At 40.9% G+C, this 20,184-nt stretch overlaps 1 protein-coding gene across 1 annotated transcript in view; it reads left to right on the top strand.

Annotated features, from left to right (window-relative positions):
- LOC111536839 (phospholipid-transporting ATPase FetA-like) overlaps positions 1-20,184 on the top strand; it is a 114,842-nt gene that overhangs the window by 69,817 nt on the left and 24,841 nt on the right. Inside the window, exons 13-16 of the mRNA XM_023203361.3 lie at positions 931-974; positions 8,182-8,344; positions 11,848-12,036; positions 12,745-12,860. Coding sequence (XP_023059129.2) covers positions 931-974; positions 8,182-8,344; positions 11,848-12,036; positions 12,745-12,860 — 512 coding nt within the window. The remainder of the gene's footprint in view (positions 1-930; positions 975-8,181; positions 8,345-11,847; positions 12,037-12,744; positions 12,861-20,184) is intronic.

Genomic DNA, 20,184 nt, shown 5'->3' with positions numbered 1-20,184 from the left:
ACCCCGATTCTGTCTGTCATCCAGTGGTCAAGAATCCCAAACGCTCTAAAACTGAGTCCACATCTCTTCTGGGTAACTCTTATGATTGGAGGGCTTTCTGAGGTGTGAAGCCTTTCACTTCTAGCTTCATCTTATTCTCACTTAGGAGGGAAGAGTTGAGGCCCAAGCAAACCTCTTCTTAACATTGGCTTAGGGAAAGGAGCTTACTGGGCACTGGGAGCTAGGTGGCCTGAGGAGACTGGGGGCAGCTTGACTGCAAGTCTAGGATGAAGGAATCAGAATAAATAAGCTTTTAAGGCCCCTCCTTTAAATCACCATATCACCCAGCAATTTGATTCCTAGGTATATACCCCCAAAACTTGAAAACAAGAACTCGGATACATGTATACCAACGTTCATTGTGACATTATTCATGTAAGTCCAGAGGTAGAAATAACCCACATGTCCATCCACATATGAATGGATAAAGAAAATGTGGTACAGCATATACATACAATGGAATGTTAATCATCCATAAAAAAGTAATGAAATTTGATACATGCTACAACATGGATGAACCTTGAAAGCATTATGCTAAATGATGTAAGCTAAACACAAAAAGACAAAAATTTTATTATTCTACTTATGTGAACTATCTAGGCAAATTCATAGAGACAGAAAATAGATTAGAGGTTACTAGGGGCTGGTGGTGGGAAGAAATGGGAAGTTTCTGTTTGGGGTGCTGAAAAAATGTTGAAAACATATAGTGGTGATTGTTGCACAACATCGTGAGTATAATTAATGTCATTGCATTTTACATTTAAAATAGTTAAAATGGCAAGTTTTATGTGATATATATATATATATATATATTTTTAACCATAATTTAAAGAAATTCAAACCCTCCTTTAAAACCCTTGCCAAGTCTCTGCTGTGTTCACTTACCAACAGGTGATACTTACGACAAGGATGGACAGAGGGTGACAGTCTCTGAGGTAAGTGATTACAGCTCCATGGGAAATGCATGTGGGAGCTGAGTGAGGCTGTGCTTCAGAGAAGCACAAATTGAGACTCCCTTAGCCACTGAAATATTAAAGCTTTTATTGGCCCCATAATATCAGAAATATCAGAAATCATTATGTAAATGACCTATGTTTAATTCTGAAGATCTTCATTTGTTCTTTTTAAACAAAAATAGCTTTATTGGCTTTTTCTCTTTAAAAAATAATCCATGCTCATTGTAAAAAATATTTAAATAATACAGAAATGTGTGAAGAAAGTTAAAAGTATTCCATCCCATTTAGATAGCCAATGTAAAGTTAGGGAGTATATCCTATGCTTTTCGTATGTATATACACACACACATATGTACATCTAGATCTAGAAGATGGGGGAGACAAAATCATAGTATGCTTATTATTTCCAGTTTCCTTTTGTTCACTTGACACTATTATTGTCATCATCTTTCCATGTCAGTAGGTCTAGGTTTACATCATCATTTTGAATGGGTGTCTACTATTCAATTCTATCAGTGTACCTTAATTTATTTAATTTCTTATTTTTATTCCATTTTCTTTTGTGATTACAAATGACATTTTGGTAATCATTATGGCACATACATTTTGTCTACTTTTCTGATAATTATTTCTTTAGAATAAAGTCCTAGAAGTAAAATTTGTTGGTCAAAAGGTAGCCATGTTTTAATACATTAGATAGTGCCATATTGCCCTCCAGGTAGATTTGCATAACTTTATAATCCCACCAAAAATATATGACAATTTCTTTCCCCCCATATGCTTGTCAGAACTGGTATTAACAATTTTTAATCTGTTGAAATTTAATTGATGAAAAATAGTATCTAATTATTTAATTTACCTTTTTTGATTACTAATTAGATTGAATCATTTTTATGTGCTTATTTTTCTTCCCCTTATCATCTCTTTATTGCCCATTTACACTTACTTTGTGAACTGTCTATTCATATTCTTTGGCCTTTTTTTCTTATTTGAAAATGCTCTTTATACAGTAGAAATACCAGCTCTTCCTTTGGTGCATATGTTACAGTTATTTTTCCCATTTTGTCTTTTGGTTTTTAATTTGTTAAATAATATTTTGTGTAGAAGTTTTTAATTCATGTAATCAAATCTATCAGTCATTTTCCTTTATAACTTAAGGATCTGTGACATACTCAACAGTCTTTATAAAATTATAAAAATATCTTCCTATTAATTCTTCTTATCTCTAGCTGGTTTTTACTGTTTTCTCTAGTATTGGACCCAGCTTTTGTTTATGGGTTTGTTTTTAAGTATCCCTTCATAGGGGTTCCTCTGTTGCCTTCAGGGTATTTCTCACCTTATCCCTGTCTTGCTAGACCCAATTCCAAACTCTCAGCCACTTGACTTATATACCAAACATCTGACTCCAGTTCTTACCCCTATCCATCCAAAGAGATTGGGAAGGGGAAGGAAATTCAGTGATTTGCCTTATATCATCTTCCAGGGCTTGGCTAATGACCTTGGCAATATAGGCAAAGTTATAGCTTCTAGGGAGTAAATCCCTCCCGGAGTTTCTTTCCTCTCCCTCTTCTGTCCACGACTGATTGACCATAACACATTTTTCACTAAATCACTGGACTCTTTGTTCTCTTATAAACAAACTTACCTGTAGCCTCAATCCCTTCATTAATTGAAACATGATTTTCCCTGAGAACATTCCTTTTTCTTCCATCTCTCTCATACTCTGCATACCATAAACTCTGGACACGATAAGCCCAAAGGTGTTGCCCTCATTATCCTGTGCCATGTTTAACCATTAGTTTTTCTCTCCTACACAGTCTTTCTTCCTGTGATGCTTATGACTTCTGGCTATAATCATCTTTAACTCTTCTTGTTGTTGCTATCTAGGAAGCTTCTGGCTTCTACATCCCATTCACTGAGGGCTCTGAAATTTCTCCCTCCCCTCCCAATCACTGCTAGTGTTTTGGGGGGTATTGTCGTCTTTATTGGACGACCTATCACTTCAGATATTCTTTCAGGTATCTGAAAGAATCCTTCAGATGATCTCTCTGTATCACCCATTTCCATATTACCATGTCATTGTCCAGAGTTTTACTACTGTGGAATTATAAACTTCGTTTTCACAATCTTTGATCACAAACCTTATTCCTCCATATTCTCAGTACATGGCTCAGTACTTGAGTTTTTTTTAAGTATTCCTGCTTTTTTATCTCATGGAGATTTATAAACCCTTTGCTTTCCTTTTTCTCCAGTCTATCAATTCCTTACAACTTTACTTCCTTTCCTAGCTTGCCTGTCTGTACCCTGAGATCATAAGCATCCTTAGTACCTTACTAGTTCTCCTTTTCTTCTCTTTAATCACTAAACAAATCTCAACCTTGAATTAACCAAGCCATCGACCCTGCTCTGTTTCTAATCTGAGAGTGTTGAGCACTATTTTGGAGATCATAAAACCATTACAAATTCAGAGACTCCACTGTCCTCTGTCCCAGTGCTACTTGGCAAATTTTTCACCATTTTGTAATTGGCTTCATCTTTTATTCTCCGTATCAGCTTTTCTAAACAATCACCATTCTTAGGCCTTCTACCACGCTCCCCTGGCTCCCCAGTATGTAGCAAATGATATTTCCTCCTATTTTACTGAGAAAAATCCAAACTATCAGCTAAATATCCTCCTCTGTACATATATTTTAACCCGCCTTTACTTCCTTTCCTTCAGTCTCAAAAAAGGTATAACTTTTTCCTTCAGTACTAATCTATATATTCTAGATTCCATCCCTTTCTACTTCTTCAGGAACCTCAGTCAATCCTGTATTCTCTCTTTCTTAATATCTGAATATCCCCTTATATGATTCTTTCCCCTCAGCTTGTCTTTTTTCTTTTTTCTTTTTTTCTTCACAGAGTCTGGCTCCATCGCCTGGCTGGAGTGCAGTGGCACAATCTCAGCTCACTGCAGCCTCCGCCTCCCAGATTCAGGTGATGATTGTGCCTCAGCCTCCTAAGTAGCTAGGATTACAGGCATGGCCACCATACCCAGCTAATCTTTGTATTTTTAGTAGAGAAGGGGTTTCGCCATGTTGGCCAGGCTGGTCTCAAACTCCTGGCCTCAAGTGATCCGCCCTCCTCGGCCTTCCAAAGTTCTGGGATTACAGACATGAGCCACCATGCCTGACCTCAGCTCAACTGTTTACATTAGTATGTCCATACAATGGAATATTATTCAGCAATAAAAAGAAGTGCTATCAAGCCACACACACACACCACAGAAGAACTTTAAGTTCATATTGTTAGGTGAAAGAAGCCAATCTGAAAAGGTTACATACTGTGTGATTTCAAATATATGAAATTTCGCAAAAAGGAAAACGATAAAGGCAGTAAAAACAAAAAGATCTGTGGTTACCAGGGGTTTGGAGAGAGTGCGGAGAGGGATAAAGCAGTAGAGCACAAGGGATGTTTGGGGCAGTGAAACTATTCTGTATGATGTTGTCATGGTGGATTCCTGACACTATGTGCTTGTCAAACTCATGAAACACAACACAGAGTCAAAGATGATGCAAACTATGGCCATCAGTTTATAATAATGTAGCAATATTGGTTCATCAGTTGTAACAAATGTACCACAATAATGCAACATGTTGATAGGGAAAACTGTAGGGTGGAGGTGAGAGAGGGAGTATGCAGGAACTCTCTGTACTTTGCTTAGTTTTTTTGTAAACCTGAAACTGTTCTTAAAAAAAAGAGTATTAGGCCAGGAATGGTGGTTCATGCCTGTAATCCCAGCACTTTGGGAGGCCAGGGTGGGCAGATCACTTGAGGCCAGGAGTTTGAGACCAGCCTGGCTAACATGGCAAAACCCCTTCTCTACTAAAAATACAAAGATTAGCTGGGTATGGTGGCCATGCCTGTAATCCTAGATACTTAGGAGGCTGAGGCACAATCATCACCTGACCTGGGAGGCTGAAGCTGCAGTGAGCTGAGAGTGCACCACTGCTCTCCAGTGACTCTGTCTCCAACACAGTGAGACTCTGTCTCAAAATAATAATAATAATTTTAAATGAAATAAATGGGTTTTTAAAAGCCACAGCTTGTTAATCAGAAGTAACCACTAACAATACATTTTTAATTTTTTTTGTATTCTATTTTTAAAAATACTTATAACCTTACCTTGTTCTTGCATTCCCCTCTAGCCATTATCTGTCTCCATCAGTCAGTCCAAAATATTTATTGAGTGTCTACCATATGTCAGACCCTGAGTACAAAACGTTCAGGGAAAACAAAACAGACTTAATTCCTACCTTCAGAGTTGGCATCCTAGAGGAGGAGTCACAGAAGTAAACAGGCAATTATAGGAGTCTCTAATTCCTCACCTTTCATTCATTCTTCAGCCTGCTTTATGTATTCAGACTCTGTCCTATCATATTCACTGAAACTATCATAGCCGAGGTCATGAATGACTACTTTGTTATTAAATCCTGACCCAACTTCTCTGTGGATTTTAGCACTCTTAAACTCCCCTTTTTCTTAAAGCTCTCTTGTCCCTTAACTTCCATTGAATAACAATTTCTTCTTGTTTTTCCTTCTTGTCTGATTGCTTCTTCTCATCTCATTGCATTGGGTGCTGATGTTCCCTCAGGGCTCTATTATTTAACCTCTTCTCCATCTATATAGTCTCTTCATGTAATCTTATATATTTACATGGCTTTACTACCTATGTACTGATAACCTCCAAATCCATGTAACCAAGGAAACCTGGATAACTCCCTCCCATCCATGGCCAAAGCTAAAGACATCCTATTAAAAACTATGTTATAGCTATACCACAACAATTCAAGAGTTTCAGTTGCTACCTTCTACCCTCCATTCTGAATCCACTTCCTCTCAGGTGTCATCCTCAGTTTCTGTCCTTTTGTCTAGTACTTGGACTTGCTTTTCAGCATTGTTTGACTGGTTGTCTTGCTTTCAATTTCAGAGTTATCCATGAGTGCTGCCTCTCAGATCATGCTGTTCTGCAACTCTCAGCCAGTCCTGCCTCAGTCCTGAACCCAGACGGGTTCACTGTTCTCAAACATTACTTATCTGAAAGGGGAGATCATAAACTAGCTCATACCTCTTTCCTGAGCTTCAAAACTATATGTACAACTGCCTGCTTTCATTACTACCTGTACGTCTTCAGGATCTCCAATTCAGTCTGTCAAAAAATCTTCTCCTGCTGGGTATTCTATCTCAGTGAATGGTCTCACTGTTTATCCAGGGGCCCAATTAGGGAATATAAAATTATTCCTAACTCTTCTTCTCTTTTACTCCTTATATCCATGTCCTATCAATTCTAACTCTCTATATTTTCAAATCCATCCCCTTAATTTAATATTTATTGTCACTACTTCATCATTTATCTTGTGAATCACTAAGTGGTCTCCTAACTGGTCTCCCTGCTTGTCATCTTGCTAGTTCCAATATATTCTTCATGCTGCTACCAGAGGACTTTCTCCAACAGGAATCCACATCACTTCTGGTGGAAAATCACTATGACACCTTATTGGTAATAAGATAGTAATGCAGGATCTGGCTCATGCCTTCCTTTCCATCCTTGTCTCTCCTTACTCACTAGCCTCTAGTTTCAAAGAATGTGTCACTGTAAGGTCTCAATTCTAGAAAAGCCTTAGGATACATATGCTATATAATGGGTCATCTTAAATTGCTGAAACCATGAACTTCCCTGAGCTTATAACTCTATTGTTGGCTAAGTCTAGGGCTTGGTTCTAGACCTGAGCATACCTCCTTGCTGCTCTGACAAACTCCCTCTAAGTAAGATATAGAAAAGAGCCAATATACCTCACTACAAACTTCCCTTTCCCCAACATAGCACCAAGCAACAAAATTGTGTCTGTACTTGACGTAGTAGGGCCCAGCCCAAGTAACACCACATATACAGAGAACTGGAGAAAGATCCTTGAGAGTTCTGGTATGAGCTGGAGAAATGTGTTCATAACATTGTACTCCAGAGTGGAGAAAAGAAAGTCTTAGGGCCAGCTGGGTGCAGTGACTAACGCGTGTAATCCCAGCATTTTGCGGGGGCTGAGGTGGGTGGACCACTTGAGGCCAGGAGTTTGAGACCAGCCTGGCCAACATGGTGAAACTCCGTCTGTACTAAAAATACAAAAATTAGTTGGGCGTGGTAGCATACGCCTGTAATTCCAGCTACGTGGGAGGCTGCGGCACGAGAATTGCTTGAACCCAGGAAGTCAAGGTTGTGGTGAGCCAAGATTGCACCACTGCACTCCAGTCTGGGTGACTGAGACTCTGTTTCAACAATAACAACAAAACAACAACAAAAAAGAAAGAAAAAGAGAAAGAAAGTCTTAGGGCCAAGCTGAGCCAGAAAAAAAGTGTTTGCCCAAGGTGGCTGCAAGCAGCCTAGCTGAAATGGAGAATCAGAGTCAATGGCTAAAGGAGCCAAGGTCATAGCCAGGAAAATGGTTAGTGACTATGCACAAGATTGAAGGAAGGACTGAAATAGGAACACAAGCAGCAAAGTCAGTGACCATGAGGGTTAGAGGCAGGAAGAATCAGGTATGCTGACAAGTCAAGCAGGAATTAAGTCTGTGAACAACAAGCACGTACTGAAGCTTCCTTGTCATGTGGCCTTGCTCTATCTTGCAATATTCTTCCCTAGCCTCCTTTTAACTCTGGTGGGGCCAGAGAGGAATAGTGTAACACAATGATACCACTGTATGTAGGACTCTACTCCATACTCAGTTCCCAAAATCAGGCAACGGACAACCAGAAACAATGCTCTTTCCAGACACCACCTACAAATACAGAGCTATTACTCCCTCTGTTTTGATTATCCTCAGGTATGATTATCATAGATTTGGGACCTAGAAGAGCAGAGTTTGAAGATAGCCATTAACCATTCAGAATAGCTGGAGTGAATGAGCCCAAGAGGGGTCTGCCGAACAGTGTCCAGCTTGTCTCCTGTAGGAAGGATGTTTTCTGGCCCAATAAATAGATGATCCAGGTCACAGCTACAGGGGCCTTAGAAACCAGCACAGGATCTCCTTCATTTATCTTGCTTTTCCTTGCCATCCTCCTAGGAGTTCTCATCACATTCCAGAAACTGCCTCCAAATTGATCTGAAAAGTATCAAGCTGCTGCTGAGAAGTTTGTTCTGGCTTATGTGTTCCAGAAAGAAAAGGTTGACTTCTCCTACAACAAACTGGCTGATCCTAAGTTTTCATTTTATGACAAGACTTTGGTGGAAGCAGTGAAAAAGGGAGATCACTGGGTGCACTTGTTTTTCCGCTCACTCTCATTGTGTCATACCGTGATGTCAGAAGAAAAAGTAGAAGGTGAGGAGAGGCCTAAGGTAGCTTCATGGACTGAGAATATGTCATGGAGTCTAGGCTGGAGGTAGGGGTGATTTAATATGCTTTGCAATGGCTTAATTTAAGAAAGAACTTTGTATTAGGTAGCTTTGTCTGGCAATGGAATGGATAGTCAAGATAAGTGTTAGCTCCTGTAAATACCAGAGGTATTCAAGTAGAAAACAAACTCTTGGTTTAAAAGAAGATTCATTCATTCAGTAGGAGTCAAACTTGGTGCTGTCTGGGGAGCTTCAGATTATTTTTATTTCTTTTAATTTTTTATGGTGCTCTACATTTTCAGAGAAACTTTTCTGGTAACTAACTATGGAATGATCCCTGAGGCTGAGAGCAGTGGCTCATGCTTATAATCCCAGCATTTTGGAAGGCCAAGGCAGGAGGATTGCTTGAAGTCAGGAGTTTGAGACTAGCCTGGACAACAAAGTGAGATTCCCCCTGTCCACCCCGTCTCTACAAAAAAAAATTTTTTTAATAAATAAAGAATTAGCCAGGTGCCAGGCGCAGTGACTCACGCCTGTAATCCCAGCACTTTGGGAGGCCGAGGCGGGCGGATCATGAGGTCAGGAGATCAAGACCATCCTGACCAACATGGCGAAACCCTCGTCTCTACTAAAAATGCAAAAATTAGCTGGGTGTGGTGGCGCATGCCTGTAATCCCAGCTACTCGGGGAGCTGAGCCAGGAGAATTGCTTGAACCAGGGAGTTGGAGGTTGCAGTGAGCCAAGATAGTGACATTGCACTCCAGCCTGGCGATAGAGTGAGACTCTGTCACACACACACACACAAAAAAAAAAAAAGGAAAAAAAAAAAAAAAAAAAAAGGAAAGGAAAAAAAAAAAAGAAAAGAAATTAGCCAGCTATGGTGCTGCAGGCCTGTAATCCCACTTACTTGGGAGGCTAAGGCAGGAGGATGGCTTGAGGGTAGGAGTTTGAGGTTGCAATGAGCTATGCTCCGTGCCACTGCACTCCAGCTTGGGTGGCCGAGAGACCCTATCTCTAGGAAAAAAAAAAATCCTGAGGAGGGTGGCAGGAAAAAGAAAAAAGAATGGTCCCTGAAAGCATAGCCGTGGGAACTTCTGATCTTGAAACTCTGTGATGTTCTGCCCTCCAGATCAGCCCCACTATTTCTGACAAGGCCTCCTAAAAGATGAGTTGTCATCCTCTTGTTGCTTCACAATTTGAAGATATCTCCACAATTCTAGTTTTTTTAGTAACCAGATCTGGCTATGACATCCATTAACTTATCCAAACCTCTTTAGAAACAATGAATGAGAAATAATTGATTATAAATTAAGACTTGGCAGGGTGCAGTGGCTCATGCCAGTAGCAGGAGGCTGAGCAGGTGAATTGTATGACTCCAGGAATTCGAGACCAGCCTGGGCAACATAATGAAACTCTGTCTCTACAAAAAAAAAAAAAAAAACCAATTAGCCAAGCGTGGTGGTGTGCACCTGTAGTCCCAGCTACTCAGGAGGCTGAGGTGGGCGGATCACCTCAGCCCTGGAAGCAGAGGTTGCAGTGAGCCAAGATCATGCCAGTGCACTTCAGTGTGGGTGATAGAGCAAGACCTTGTCCCAGAAAATAAATTAATTAATTAAGAAGACTTTTTTTCCTTAACAAATAAGAATTTATATAACCAGGCCAGGCGCAGTGGCTCACGCTTGTAATCCCAGCACTTTGGGAGCCTGAGGCGGGCAGATCACAAGGTCTGGAGTTCAAGACCAGCCTGGACAATATGGTGAAACCCCGTTTCTACTAAAAATACAAAAATTAGTCAGGCATGGTTGCGCACACCTGTAGTCCTAGTTGCTTGGGAGGCTGAGGACAGAAGAATCACTTGAACCCGAGAGGCGGAAGTTGCAGTGAGCCAAGATCGTGCCACTGCACTCCAGCCTGGGTGACAGAGCAAGACTCCATCTCAAATTGAAAAAAAAAAAAAGAATTTAGACAACCAAATGAATCACATCCTTTAAAGTCAATGTACTCTTAATACTACCAGTAGTGACACCCTATATTTGTATATCACTTTACAGTTTTACAAATTGCTTTCATTTGTATTATCTCATATAGTCTTCACATCAGCCCTCTGAGGTAGGCAGAACAAGAAAAATGGAAACTGATGCTAAGGGAGCTTAAGTTACTTGCCTAAAATCCTATAGCTAAGAAGAGCAGAGATAAAAACCCAATGTCACATTTACCACATGCTTCTCTGACCTGCTGCTATTCCACCAAGCTGCTATATTATTTGAAACATATTTGGCCTTGGCCTTGTTTACTGCCCCAAGTAACAGAGCAGGAAACACACAAGAAACTAATCTCAATTGCTCAGTAGATATATTCAGTAGATATCAGATATATTGTATCTGACCTAAAATTATATTCCCCACCTACCGTATTCACAAGCATAAGACTCTAATGATGTATAACTGTTTTAAAAATCAAATCAACCTTCAGAAGAGAAATAATCTAAAATATACCTCAAGTTGTGATAATATTCTAACAAAGGAGTTCCAGAAATATCTTGAATAATATCAGATTGAAAGACGGATTCAATACGGTGAGTCATTTAGCTTCCCAGGGTGACTTTCAAAGATGACAACACTTGCATATATATCTCTCTCTATATATATATATAAACTATATATATATAGTTTACTAAATCATCAATCTTATTTTCTTACAGCAGTGTTTTTAAAAGCGTAGTTAGTCTTATTCAGGAGCACTTATGCAGGACCACCTGCATGAGAATCACCCAGGAGATTTGTTAAAAAATCATTTTCTTAGGCCCTCCTCCCAGATTTTGTGATTATGGATTCAGTTAAGTTTGGGAGAGATCCAGGAACTAGCATTTTTAACAAGCCTCCTGAGCCATCTTTACTCACTAAAGTCAAAGAATAACTGCCTGATGAGTTTGTTTGTATACGTTGTATGTACCATATACCTCTGTAAAGTAAGTTGAAAATAATGGAAATGAAGGCCAGGTGTGGTGGCTCATGCCCATAATCTCAGCACTTTGGGATGCCGAGAAGGGAAGATCGCTTGAGCCCAGAAGTTCGATACCAGCCTGGGCAACATAGGGAGACCCCATCTTTAAAAAAAAAAAAAAAAAGCCAGTTATGGTGCATACCTGTGGTCACAGCTCCTTGGGAGAGCGAGGTGGGAGGATTGCTTGAGCCTGGGAGGTTGAGTCTTCAGTGAGCTGTGATCACACCACTTGCACTCCAGCCTGGGTGACAGAGTGAGACCCTGTCTCAAAAAAAATAAAATAAAGTAAAATAAAGGAAAGGAGAAAACACTGATATGTTCTATGCAGTCTGGCCTTGTAGAGCCAGACTTGTCAGGTAGTTTAAAGAAACATGCCCCTTTCTGGGCTCTATCTTTATATAAACCACTTAGAAGACAGTGTCACTTCTGGGTGGACTTCAGCTACTCATCTCTGTGGGCTCCGGTTGCCCTCTTCTCTCCTGTCAGGCATGCTGGTGTACCAGGCTCAGTCACCAGATGAAGGTGCCCTGGTCACTGCTGCCAGGAACTTTGGCTTCGTGTTCCGTTCCCGCACGTCTGAGACAGTCATAGTGGTCGAAATGGGGAAAACCAGAGTCTACCAACTGCTGACTATTTTGGACTTCAACAATGTGCGCAAGAGGATGTCTGTTATTGGTGGGTGCCATTCCTAGTTGGCCTTCTCCCTTTCTTTGTCCTTCATACATATTCACACATTGCCTTTCTTTTTTACCTACACACAGATGCTTTCTCCCACTCACATACCTTCTCATAGGTATGTGCCTCAAATACAAACATGCAGCCATCCCTATTTTCTCACATATCCTTTAACTTTTCTCTTACACACATATGTGGGCTTGCTACCATATGCTAAGTCCACACTAAGTCCCTGGTGTTCCTGAGCAGTGGCTTGTCAGCACCCTCAAAGCCAAGGTGAGGGCAAAGAATAAATTTATAAAGCCTGACCGTGGAATAAGAGATGGGAGCAGACATACAGGGGAAATTCATACTGTCTCTCTCAGTTAGTTTGAGCCCCTCATACTAAAAAGGAAGGTCATTTTTCACCCGTGGCATTACTAGATATGAGCCTTGGTCTGGGACTTGGAGATACTAAATGTGATTCTACATCAGACTCTTCCATGGGTAGCATTGAACCCATGGAAGAACTGGTTCTGTAAGTTCCTCTCTCACTTTTAGCAGCCCTCGCCACATCATTTATCCTGTGTGACCACTCACTGAGTACTTAGCCTCCATTAAAGGTAGAAACAATGTCATGGGGAATAGCCTCCTATTATCCCTCATTGGCTCAGACAAGTTATAATAAGGGACTGATATAGTTACTTTGCTTAATTTGCTTATCTTTAGTGCAGACGCCTGAAGATCGGATAATGTTGTTTTGCAAGGGTGCAGACACCATCATCTGTGAACTGCTTCATCCATCCTGTAGTTCCCTCTGTGATGTGACCATGGAACATTTAGATGTAAGTGTTTAGGCTGCAGGAGAAGGAAGGTGCGGGTAGTTCTCTGTATCTGGATATGTAGCCACATATGTGTCCCTGGGCCATCGTGTTTCTATATGGCTGTATAATGATGTCTGTGTCTCTTTAATTGGTAGAAGAATAAAACTATCTTATTTTGTGGGATTTTTGCCGACCACATTGCCAACTTCTATATCAAAGAGTTGAGTGTGACAGTACCCCAGAGGCATGATGAGGATTGTGTCCATGGGAGTATTACAACAATCAGAATAGTTCCCTGGTTCTTGATTCAGGAGTTTCCATAGTCTGACCTGGAGTTTGCTTTAGAATAGGACCAGTTGTTTCTTTCTCTTGCCTGATTGCCCTGGCCGGAACTTCCAATACTATGTCGAATAGGAGTAGTGAGAGAGGGCATCCTTGTCTTGTGCCAGTTTTCAAAGGGAATGCTTCTAGCTTTTGTCCATTCAGTATGACATTGGCTGTGGGTTTGTCATAGATAGCTCTTACTATTTTGAGATACATTCCATCAGTACCTAATTTATTGAGAGTTTTTGGCATGAAGGGGTATTGAATTTTATTGAATGCCTTTTCTGCATCCACTGAGATAATCATGTGGTTTGTTTTTGTCATTGATTCTGTTTATGTGATGGATTACATTTATTGATTTGCATATGTAGAACCAGCCTTGCATCCCAGGGATGAAGCCGACTTGATCGTGGTGGATAAGCTTTTTGATGTGCTGCTGGATTCTGTTTGCCAGTATTTTCTTGAGGATTTTCACATCGGTATTCGAATAGAAAGAGAGGAAGTCAAATTGTCTCCATTTCCAGATGACATGATTGTATATTTAGAAAACCCCATTGTCTCAGCCCAAAATCTCCTTAAGCTGATAAGCAACTTCAGCAAAGTCTCAGGATACAAAATCAATGTGCAAAAATCACAAGCATTCCTATACACCAATAACAGACAGAGAACCAAATCATGAGTGAACTCTCATTCACGATTGCTGCAGAGAATAAAATACCTAGGAATACAACTTACAAGGGATGTGAAGGACCTCTTCAAGAACTACAAACCACTTTTCAAGGAAATAAGAGAGGACACAAACAAATGGAAAAACATTCCATGCTCATGGATAGGAAGAATCAATATTGTGAAAATGGCCGTACTGCCCAAATTAATTTATAGATTCAGTGCTATCCCCATCAAGCTACCATTGACTTTCTTCACAGAATTAGGAAAAAAAAAAAAAACTACTTTAAATTTCATATGGAACCAAAAAGGAGCCTGTATAGCCAAGACAATCCTAAGCAAAAAGAACAAAGCTGGAGGCATCATGCTACCTGACTTCAAACTACACTACAAGGCTACAGTAACCAAAACAGCATGATACTGGTACCAAAACAGACATATAGACCAATGGAACAGAAAAGAGGCCTCAGAAATAATGGCACACATCTACAACCATCTGATCTTTGACAAACCTGATAAAAACAAGCAATGGGGAAAGGATTCTCTATTTAATAAATGGTGTTGGGAAAACTGGCTAGCCATATGCAGAAAACAGAAACTGGACCCCTTCCTTACACCTTATACAAAAATCAACTCAAGATGGATTAAAGACTTAAATGTAAGACCTAAAACCATAAAAACCCTACAAGAAAACCTAGGCAATACCCTTCAGGACATAGGCATGGGCAAAGACTTCATGACTAAAATACCAAAAGCAATGGCAACAAAAGTCAAAATTGATAAATGGGATCTAATTAAACTAAAGAGCTTCTGCACAGCAAAAGAAACTATCATCAGAGTGAGCAGGCAACCTACAGAATGGGAGAAAATTTTTTGCAATCTATCCATCTGACAAAGGGGTAATATCCAGAATCTATAAGGAACTTAAACAAATTTACAAGAAGAAAACAACCCCATCAAAAAGTGGGCAAACGATATGAACAGATGCTTCTCAAAAGAAGACATTTATGTAGCCAACAAACATATGAAAAAAAGCTTATCATCACTGGTCATCAGAGAAATGCAAATCAAAACCACAATGAGATACCATCTCATGCCATTTAGAATGGCGATCATTAGGCTGGAGGCGGTGGCTCATGCCTGTAATCCCAGCACTTTGGGAGGCTGAGGCGGGTGGATCATGAGGTCAAGAGATCAAGATCATCTTGGCTAACATGGTGAAACCCTGTCTCTACTAAAAATACACAAAACTAGCTGGGCGTGGTGGCGGGCGCCTGTAGTCCCAGCTACTCGGGAGGCTGAGGCAGGAGAATGGTGTGAACCCAGGAGGCAGAGCTTGCAGTGAGCCAAGATCGCGCCACTGCACTCCAGCCTGGGCGACAGAGCGAGACTCCATCTCAAAAAAACGAAACAAAACGAAAAAAGAATGGCGATCATTAAAAAGTCAGGAAACAAGAGATGCTAGAGAGGATTTGGAGAAATAAGAACACTTTTACACTGTTGGTGGGAGTGTAAATTAGTTCAGCCATTGTGGAAGATAGTGTGGTGATTCCTCAAGGATCTAGAACCAGAAATACCATTTGACCAAGCAGTCCCATTACTAGGTATATACCCAAATGATTATAAATGATTTTACTCTAAAGACACATGCACACGTATGTTTATTGCAGCACTATTCACAATAACAGAGACTTGGAACCAACCCAAATGCCCATCAGTGATAGACTGGATAAAGAAAATGTGACACATATACACCATGGAATACTACGCAGCCATAAAAAATGATGCGTTAATATCCTTTGCGGGGACATGGATGAAGCTGGAAACCATCATTCTCAGCAAACTACCACAGGAACAGAAAACCAAACACTGCACTCACAAGTGGGAGTTGAACAATGAGAACACATGGACACAGGGAGGGGAACATAACACACCAGGGTGGGGGACTAGGGGAAGGATAGCATTAGGAGAAATACCTAATGTAGATGACAGGTTGATGGGTGCAGCAAACCACCGTGGCACGTGTATACCTATGTAACAAACCTGCACATTCTGCACATATATCCCAGAACTTAAAGTATAATAATAATAATAATAATAATAATAATAAAAAGAATAGGACCTGTTGTTATGGGAGGCCCTACCCCCCCAGCCATGATGAGAACAGACTGCCTAGAATAGAAAACAGCAGGCCTGGACTGTTCGATACCTCTCTCTGAATCATCAAAGGCACCTTCTCTACCCTACCCTACCTTACTTCTACACTCTAGGATTTGGGATGTATCAAAAAGAGAGAGTAGCTCCAGCCGTCTGGCACAAGAAAGGAAAACCAGATCCATACTCTTTGAGGTTTTCACCTCTAAATCTGTATATGCAAAGGGTTGGGGGACTAGGGAGAGAACAAGGGACAGAATAAGAATGAAGATAGATCACAAAAATGTTTGATAAATCAGAGAATATGCTATTTTATTAAGTCACCTCAACTTGACTCTCCATTAACACACAGCCAGAAGCCAGAGAACAAATGGCCAATAAGCTCATGAAGAGCTATTCAACATCATTAGTCATTAGAGAAACACAAAAATCAAACCCACAAAATCCACTTTACACCCACTAGGATGGCTAAAATCAAATATTTGAAGGAAAAAGAAAGATAACCAGACAATAATAAGCATTGACAAGGACGCAGAGAAATTGTAACCCCTCTACATTGCTGATGGGAAAGTAAAATAGCACAGCCATTTTGGAAAACAGTCTGGTATTTCCTTAAAAAGTTAAGCATAAAGTGATCATATAACCTAGCAATTCCACTCCAAGGTATATTTCCTAGAGAAATAAAAATACACACCCATACAAAAACATGTACACAGGTGGAGGGATGGGAGCAAGATGGATAAATAGAATCCTTCACTGATCATTTTCCTCACAGGAACACCATATTTGACAACTATCTACATTAAAAATCACCTTCAAAGAACCAAAAACAGATGAGCAATCAGAGTATCTGATGTTAACTTCGTATCACTGAAAGGTGTACTGAAGAGGGTAGGAAAGACAGTCTTGAATCACTAGCATCAGCCCTCCTGCATCCCCCAGCAGTGGCCACATTGTGCAGAGTATCTGTGAATTTAGGGGAGGGAGAGTGCAGCAATTATGGGAACTCAGTGCTGCCAACACCAGTCAAAACACAACCAGTGCCCACAGAGGGAGCATTTAGACTAGCCCTAGCCAGAGGAGAATCACCCATCCCAACAGTCAGAACTTAAGTTTCTGGCTGGGCACGGTGGCTCATGCCTGTAATCCCAACACTTTGGGAGGCCAAGGTGGGCAGATCACCTGAGGTCTGGAGTTTGAGACCAGCTTGACCACCATGAAGAAACCTGTCTCTACTAAAAATACAAAAAATTAGCCAGACATGGTGGTGCACGCCTGTAATTCCAGCTACTTGGGAGGCTGAGGTAGGAGATTTGCTTCAGCCTGGGAGGTGAAGGTCACAGTGACCTGAGACAGTGCCATTGCACTCCAGCCTGGGCAAGAGGAGCAAAACTCTGTCTCAAAAAAAGACCTTGAGTTTCTGCAAGCTTCACCATCACAGATTAAAGTGCTCTGGGGTTCTAAATAAACTTGACAGGCTGTCAAGGCCACAAGGACTGCAACTCCTAGCCAAGTCCTAGTGCTGTACTGGGTTCAGAGCCAGTGGACTTGGAGGGTCATGAGACCCAGTGAGACACTAGTCTGAGTGGCTAAGGGAGTGCCACCCCTACCCCAACCCCAGGCAGCACAACACATACCTCCAAAAGAGATCCCTTCCTTCGATTTGAGGAGAGGAAAGGGAATAATAAAGAGGATTTTGTTTTGCAACTTGGACACCAGCTCAGCCACGGTAGGACAGGGCACTAGGCGAAGTCATGAGGCCCCCATTCCAGGCCCTATCTCTTGGGTGAGATTTTTAGACACGCCCTGGACCAAAGGGAACCCACTACCTTGAAGGGGACCCAGTCCTGGCAGGATTTATCACCTCCAGACCTAAGAGCCCTAGGGTTCTGAATAATCAATAGCACTAACCAGGTAATACATGCCATGGGCCTTGGGTGAGACTGTGAGATGTGCTGGCTTCAGGTGTCACTCAGCATATTCACACTGTGGTGACTACGAGGAGAGACCCCCTCTATTTGAAAAAAGGAGAGGGAAAAATAAAGAGGACTTTATCTTGCAGCTTAGCTACCAGCTTGGTCACAGCACCAAGCAGGCTCTAGGAGCCCCCAATTCCAAGCGTTGGCTCTTAGATGGCATTTCTAAACCTACCCTTGGCCAGAAGATAGCCCATTGCCCTGAAGGGGGAGTTCCAAGCCTGGAAGCATTTACCACAGGCTGATTGAAGAACTTTTGGGCCTTAAGTGAACATCATCAGTACCCTGGCAGTACTCCCCATAAGCCTGTCATGATGGTGGACACAGGGAGAAACTTCACTACCTGAGAAAAAGGGAGGGAAGGGAGGGAAGAGTGGGAAAACCCATTGTCTTGTGGTTTCAATGCCAACTTAACTGCAGTGGAATAAAGCACCAAGTAGATTTTTTGGGTTTATGACTCTGGGTCCTGGATCCCAAATGACATCTCTGGACCAGGTTGGAACCTTGGAGAATCACCACCCTGAAGTGAAGGACACAAGAGTGGCTGGCTTCACCACCTGCTGATTGTAGAGCTCTAGGCCCTTGAGTGAACATAGGTGGTAACCAGGTAGTGGTTACTTTGGGCATTGGGCAAGACCCAGAGTTGTATTGGCTTCAGGTCTGACCCACCACAGTCACAGTGGTGGTCACAGGGTTGCTTGTGTCCCAGCTCGAGGCAGTTCAGCACAGAGAGAGAGAGACTCCATTTGGTTGGGAGAATGTAAAGGAAGAAAATAAGAGTCTTTGCCTAGTAATCCAGATAATTCTTCCAGATTTTATCCAAGACCACCATCTTATCCAAGACCACTTGTAGCACTACAAGTCTGCAAAAATGACAGTGTTCCTGGGCTTGGGGTGCCTCCTAATGCAAACACGACTTAGATCACAACACCCAAGTCCCTAGTATCACACTGAATGGAGAAAAACTGAAAGTCTTTCCTCCAAGATCTGGAACACAACCAGGATACCCACTTTCAGCACTGTTATTCAGTATAGTACTGGAAGTCCTAGCTAGAGCAATCAGACAACAGAAAGTAATAAAGGACACCCAAATTGGAAAGGAAGAAGTCAAATTATCCTTGTTTGCAGTTGATATGATCTTATATTTGGAAAACCCTAAAGATTCCACCAAAAAAAACTGTTAGAACTGATAAGCAAATTCAGTAATGTTGCAGGATACATACTCAATATACAAAAATCAATAGCATTTCTATATGCCAACAGCAAGCAATCTGAAAAAGATATCAAGAAAGTAATCCCATTTACAGTAGCTACAGGGAGAATTAAATACCTCAGAATTAACTTTACCAAAGAAGTGAAAGATCTCTACAATGAAAACTATAAAACACTGATGAAATAAATTGAAGAGGACACAAAAAAATGAAAAGATACTCCATGAGTTGGAAGAGTAAATATTGTTAAAATGTCCATACCACCCAAAGCAATCTACAGATTCAGCACAATCCCTATTAAAATATCAATGACATCCTTCACAGAAATAGAAAAAACAATCCTAAAATTTATATGGAACCATAAAAGACCCAGAATAGCCAAAGCTATCCTGAGCAAAAATAACAAAACTGGAGGAATCACATTACCTGAGTTTAAATTATACTATAGAGCTATAGTAACCAAAACAGTATGGCAATGGCATAAAAACAGACACATAGACCAATGTAACAGAATAGAGAACCCAGAAACAAATTCATACACCTACAGTAAACTAATTTTAGACAAAGGTGCCAAGAACATACACTGGGGAAAAGACAGTCTCGTCAATAATTGATTCTGGGAAAACAATATTATTCATATGCAGAATAATTAAACTAGGACGGGCATTGTGGCTCATGCCTGTAATCCCAACACTTTGGGAAGTTGAGGCAGGAAGATCACTTGAGCCCAGGAGCTCGAGACCAGCCTGGGCAACAAAGCACAACCCTGACTCTATTTTTTTAAAGTAAATTTTTAAAAAGTTCAAAGGAGAATGAAAACAGACCCCTATGTCTCACCATAAATATCAAATCAAAATAGATTAACGACTTGAATCTAATACCTCAAATTATGTAACTACTAAATGAAAACACTGGGGAAACTCTCCAGCACATTGGTCTGGGCAAAAAATATGTTCAGTAATACCCCTCAAGCACAGGCAATCAAAGCAAAAATGGACAAATGGGATCACATTA

Source organism: Piliocolobus tephrosceles, chromosome 14 (genome assembly GCF_002776525.5).
Source record: "Piliocolobus tephrosceles isolate RC106 chromosome 14, ASM277652v3, whole genome shotgun sequence".
In the NCBI taxonomy this organism is placed as follows: Eukaryota; Metazoa; Chordata; class Mammalia; order Primates; family Cercopithecidae; genus Piliocolobus; species Piliocolobus tephrosceles.
This window is presented reverse-complemented; position numbering and strand designations above follow the sequence as displayed.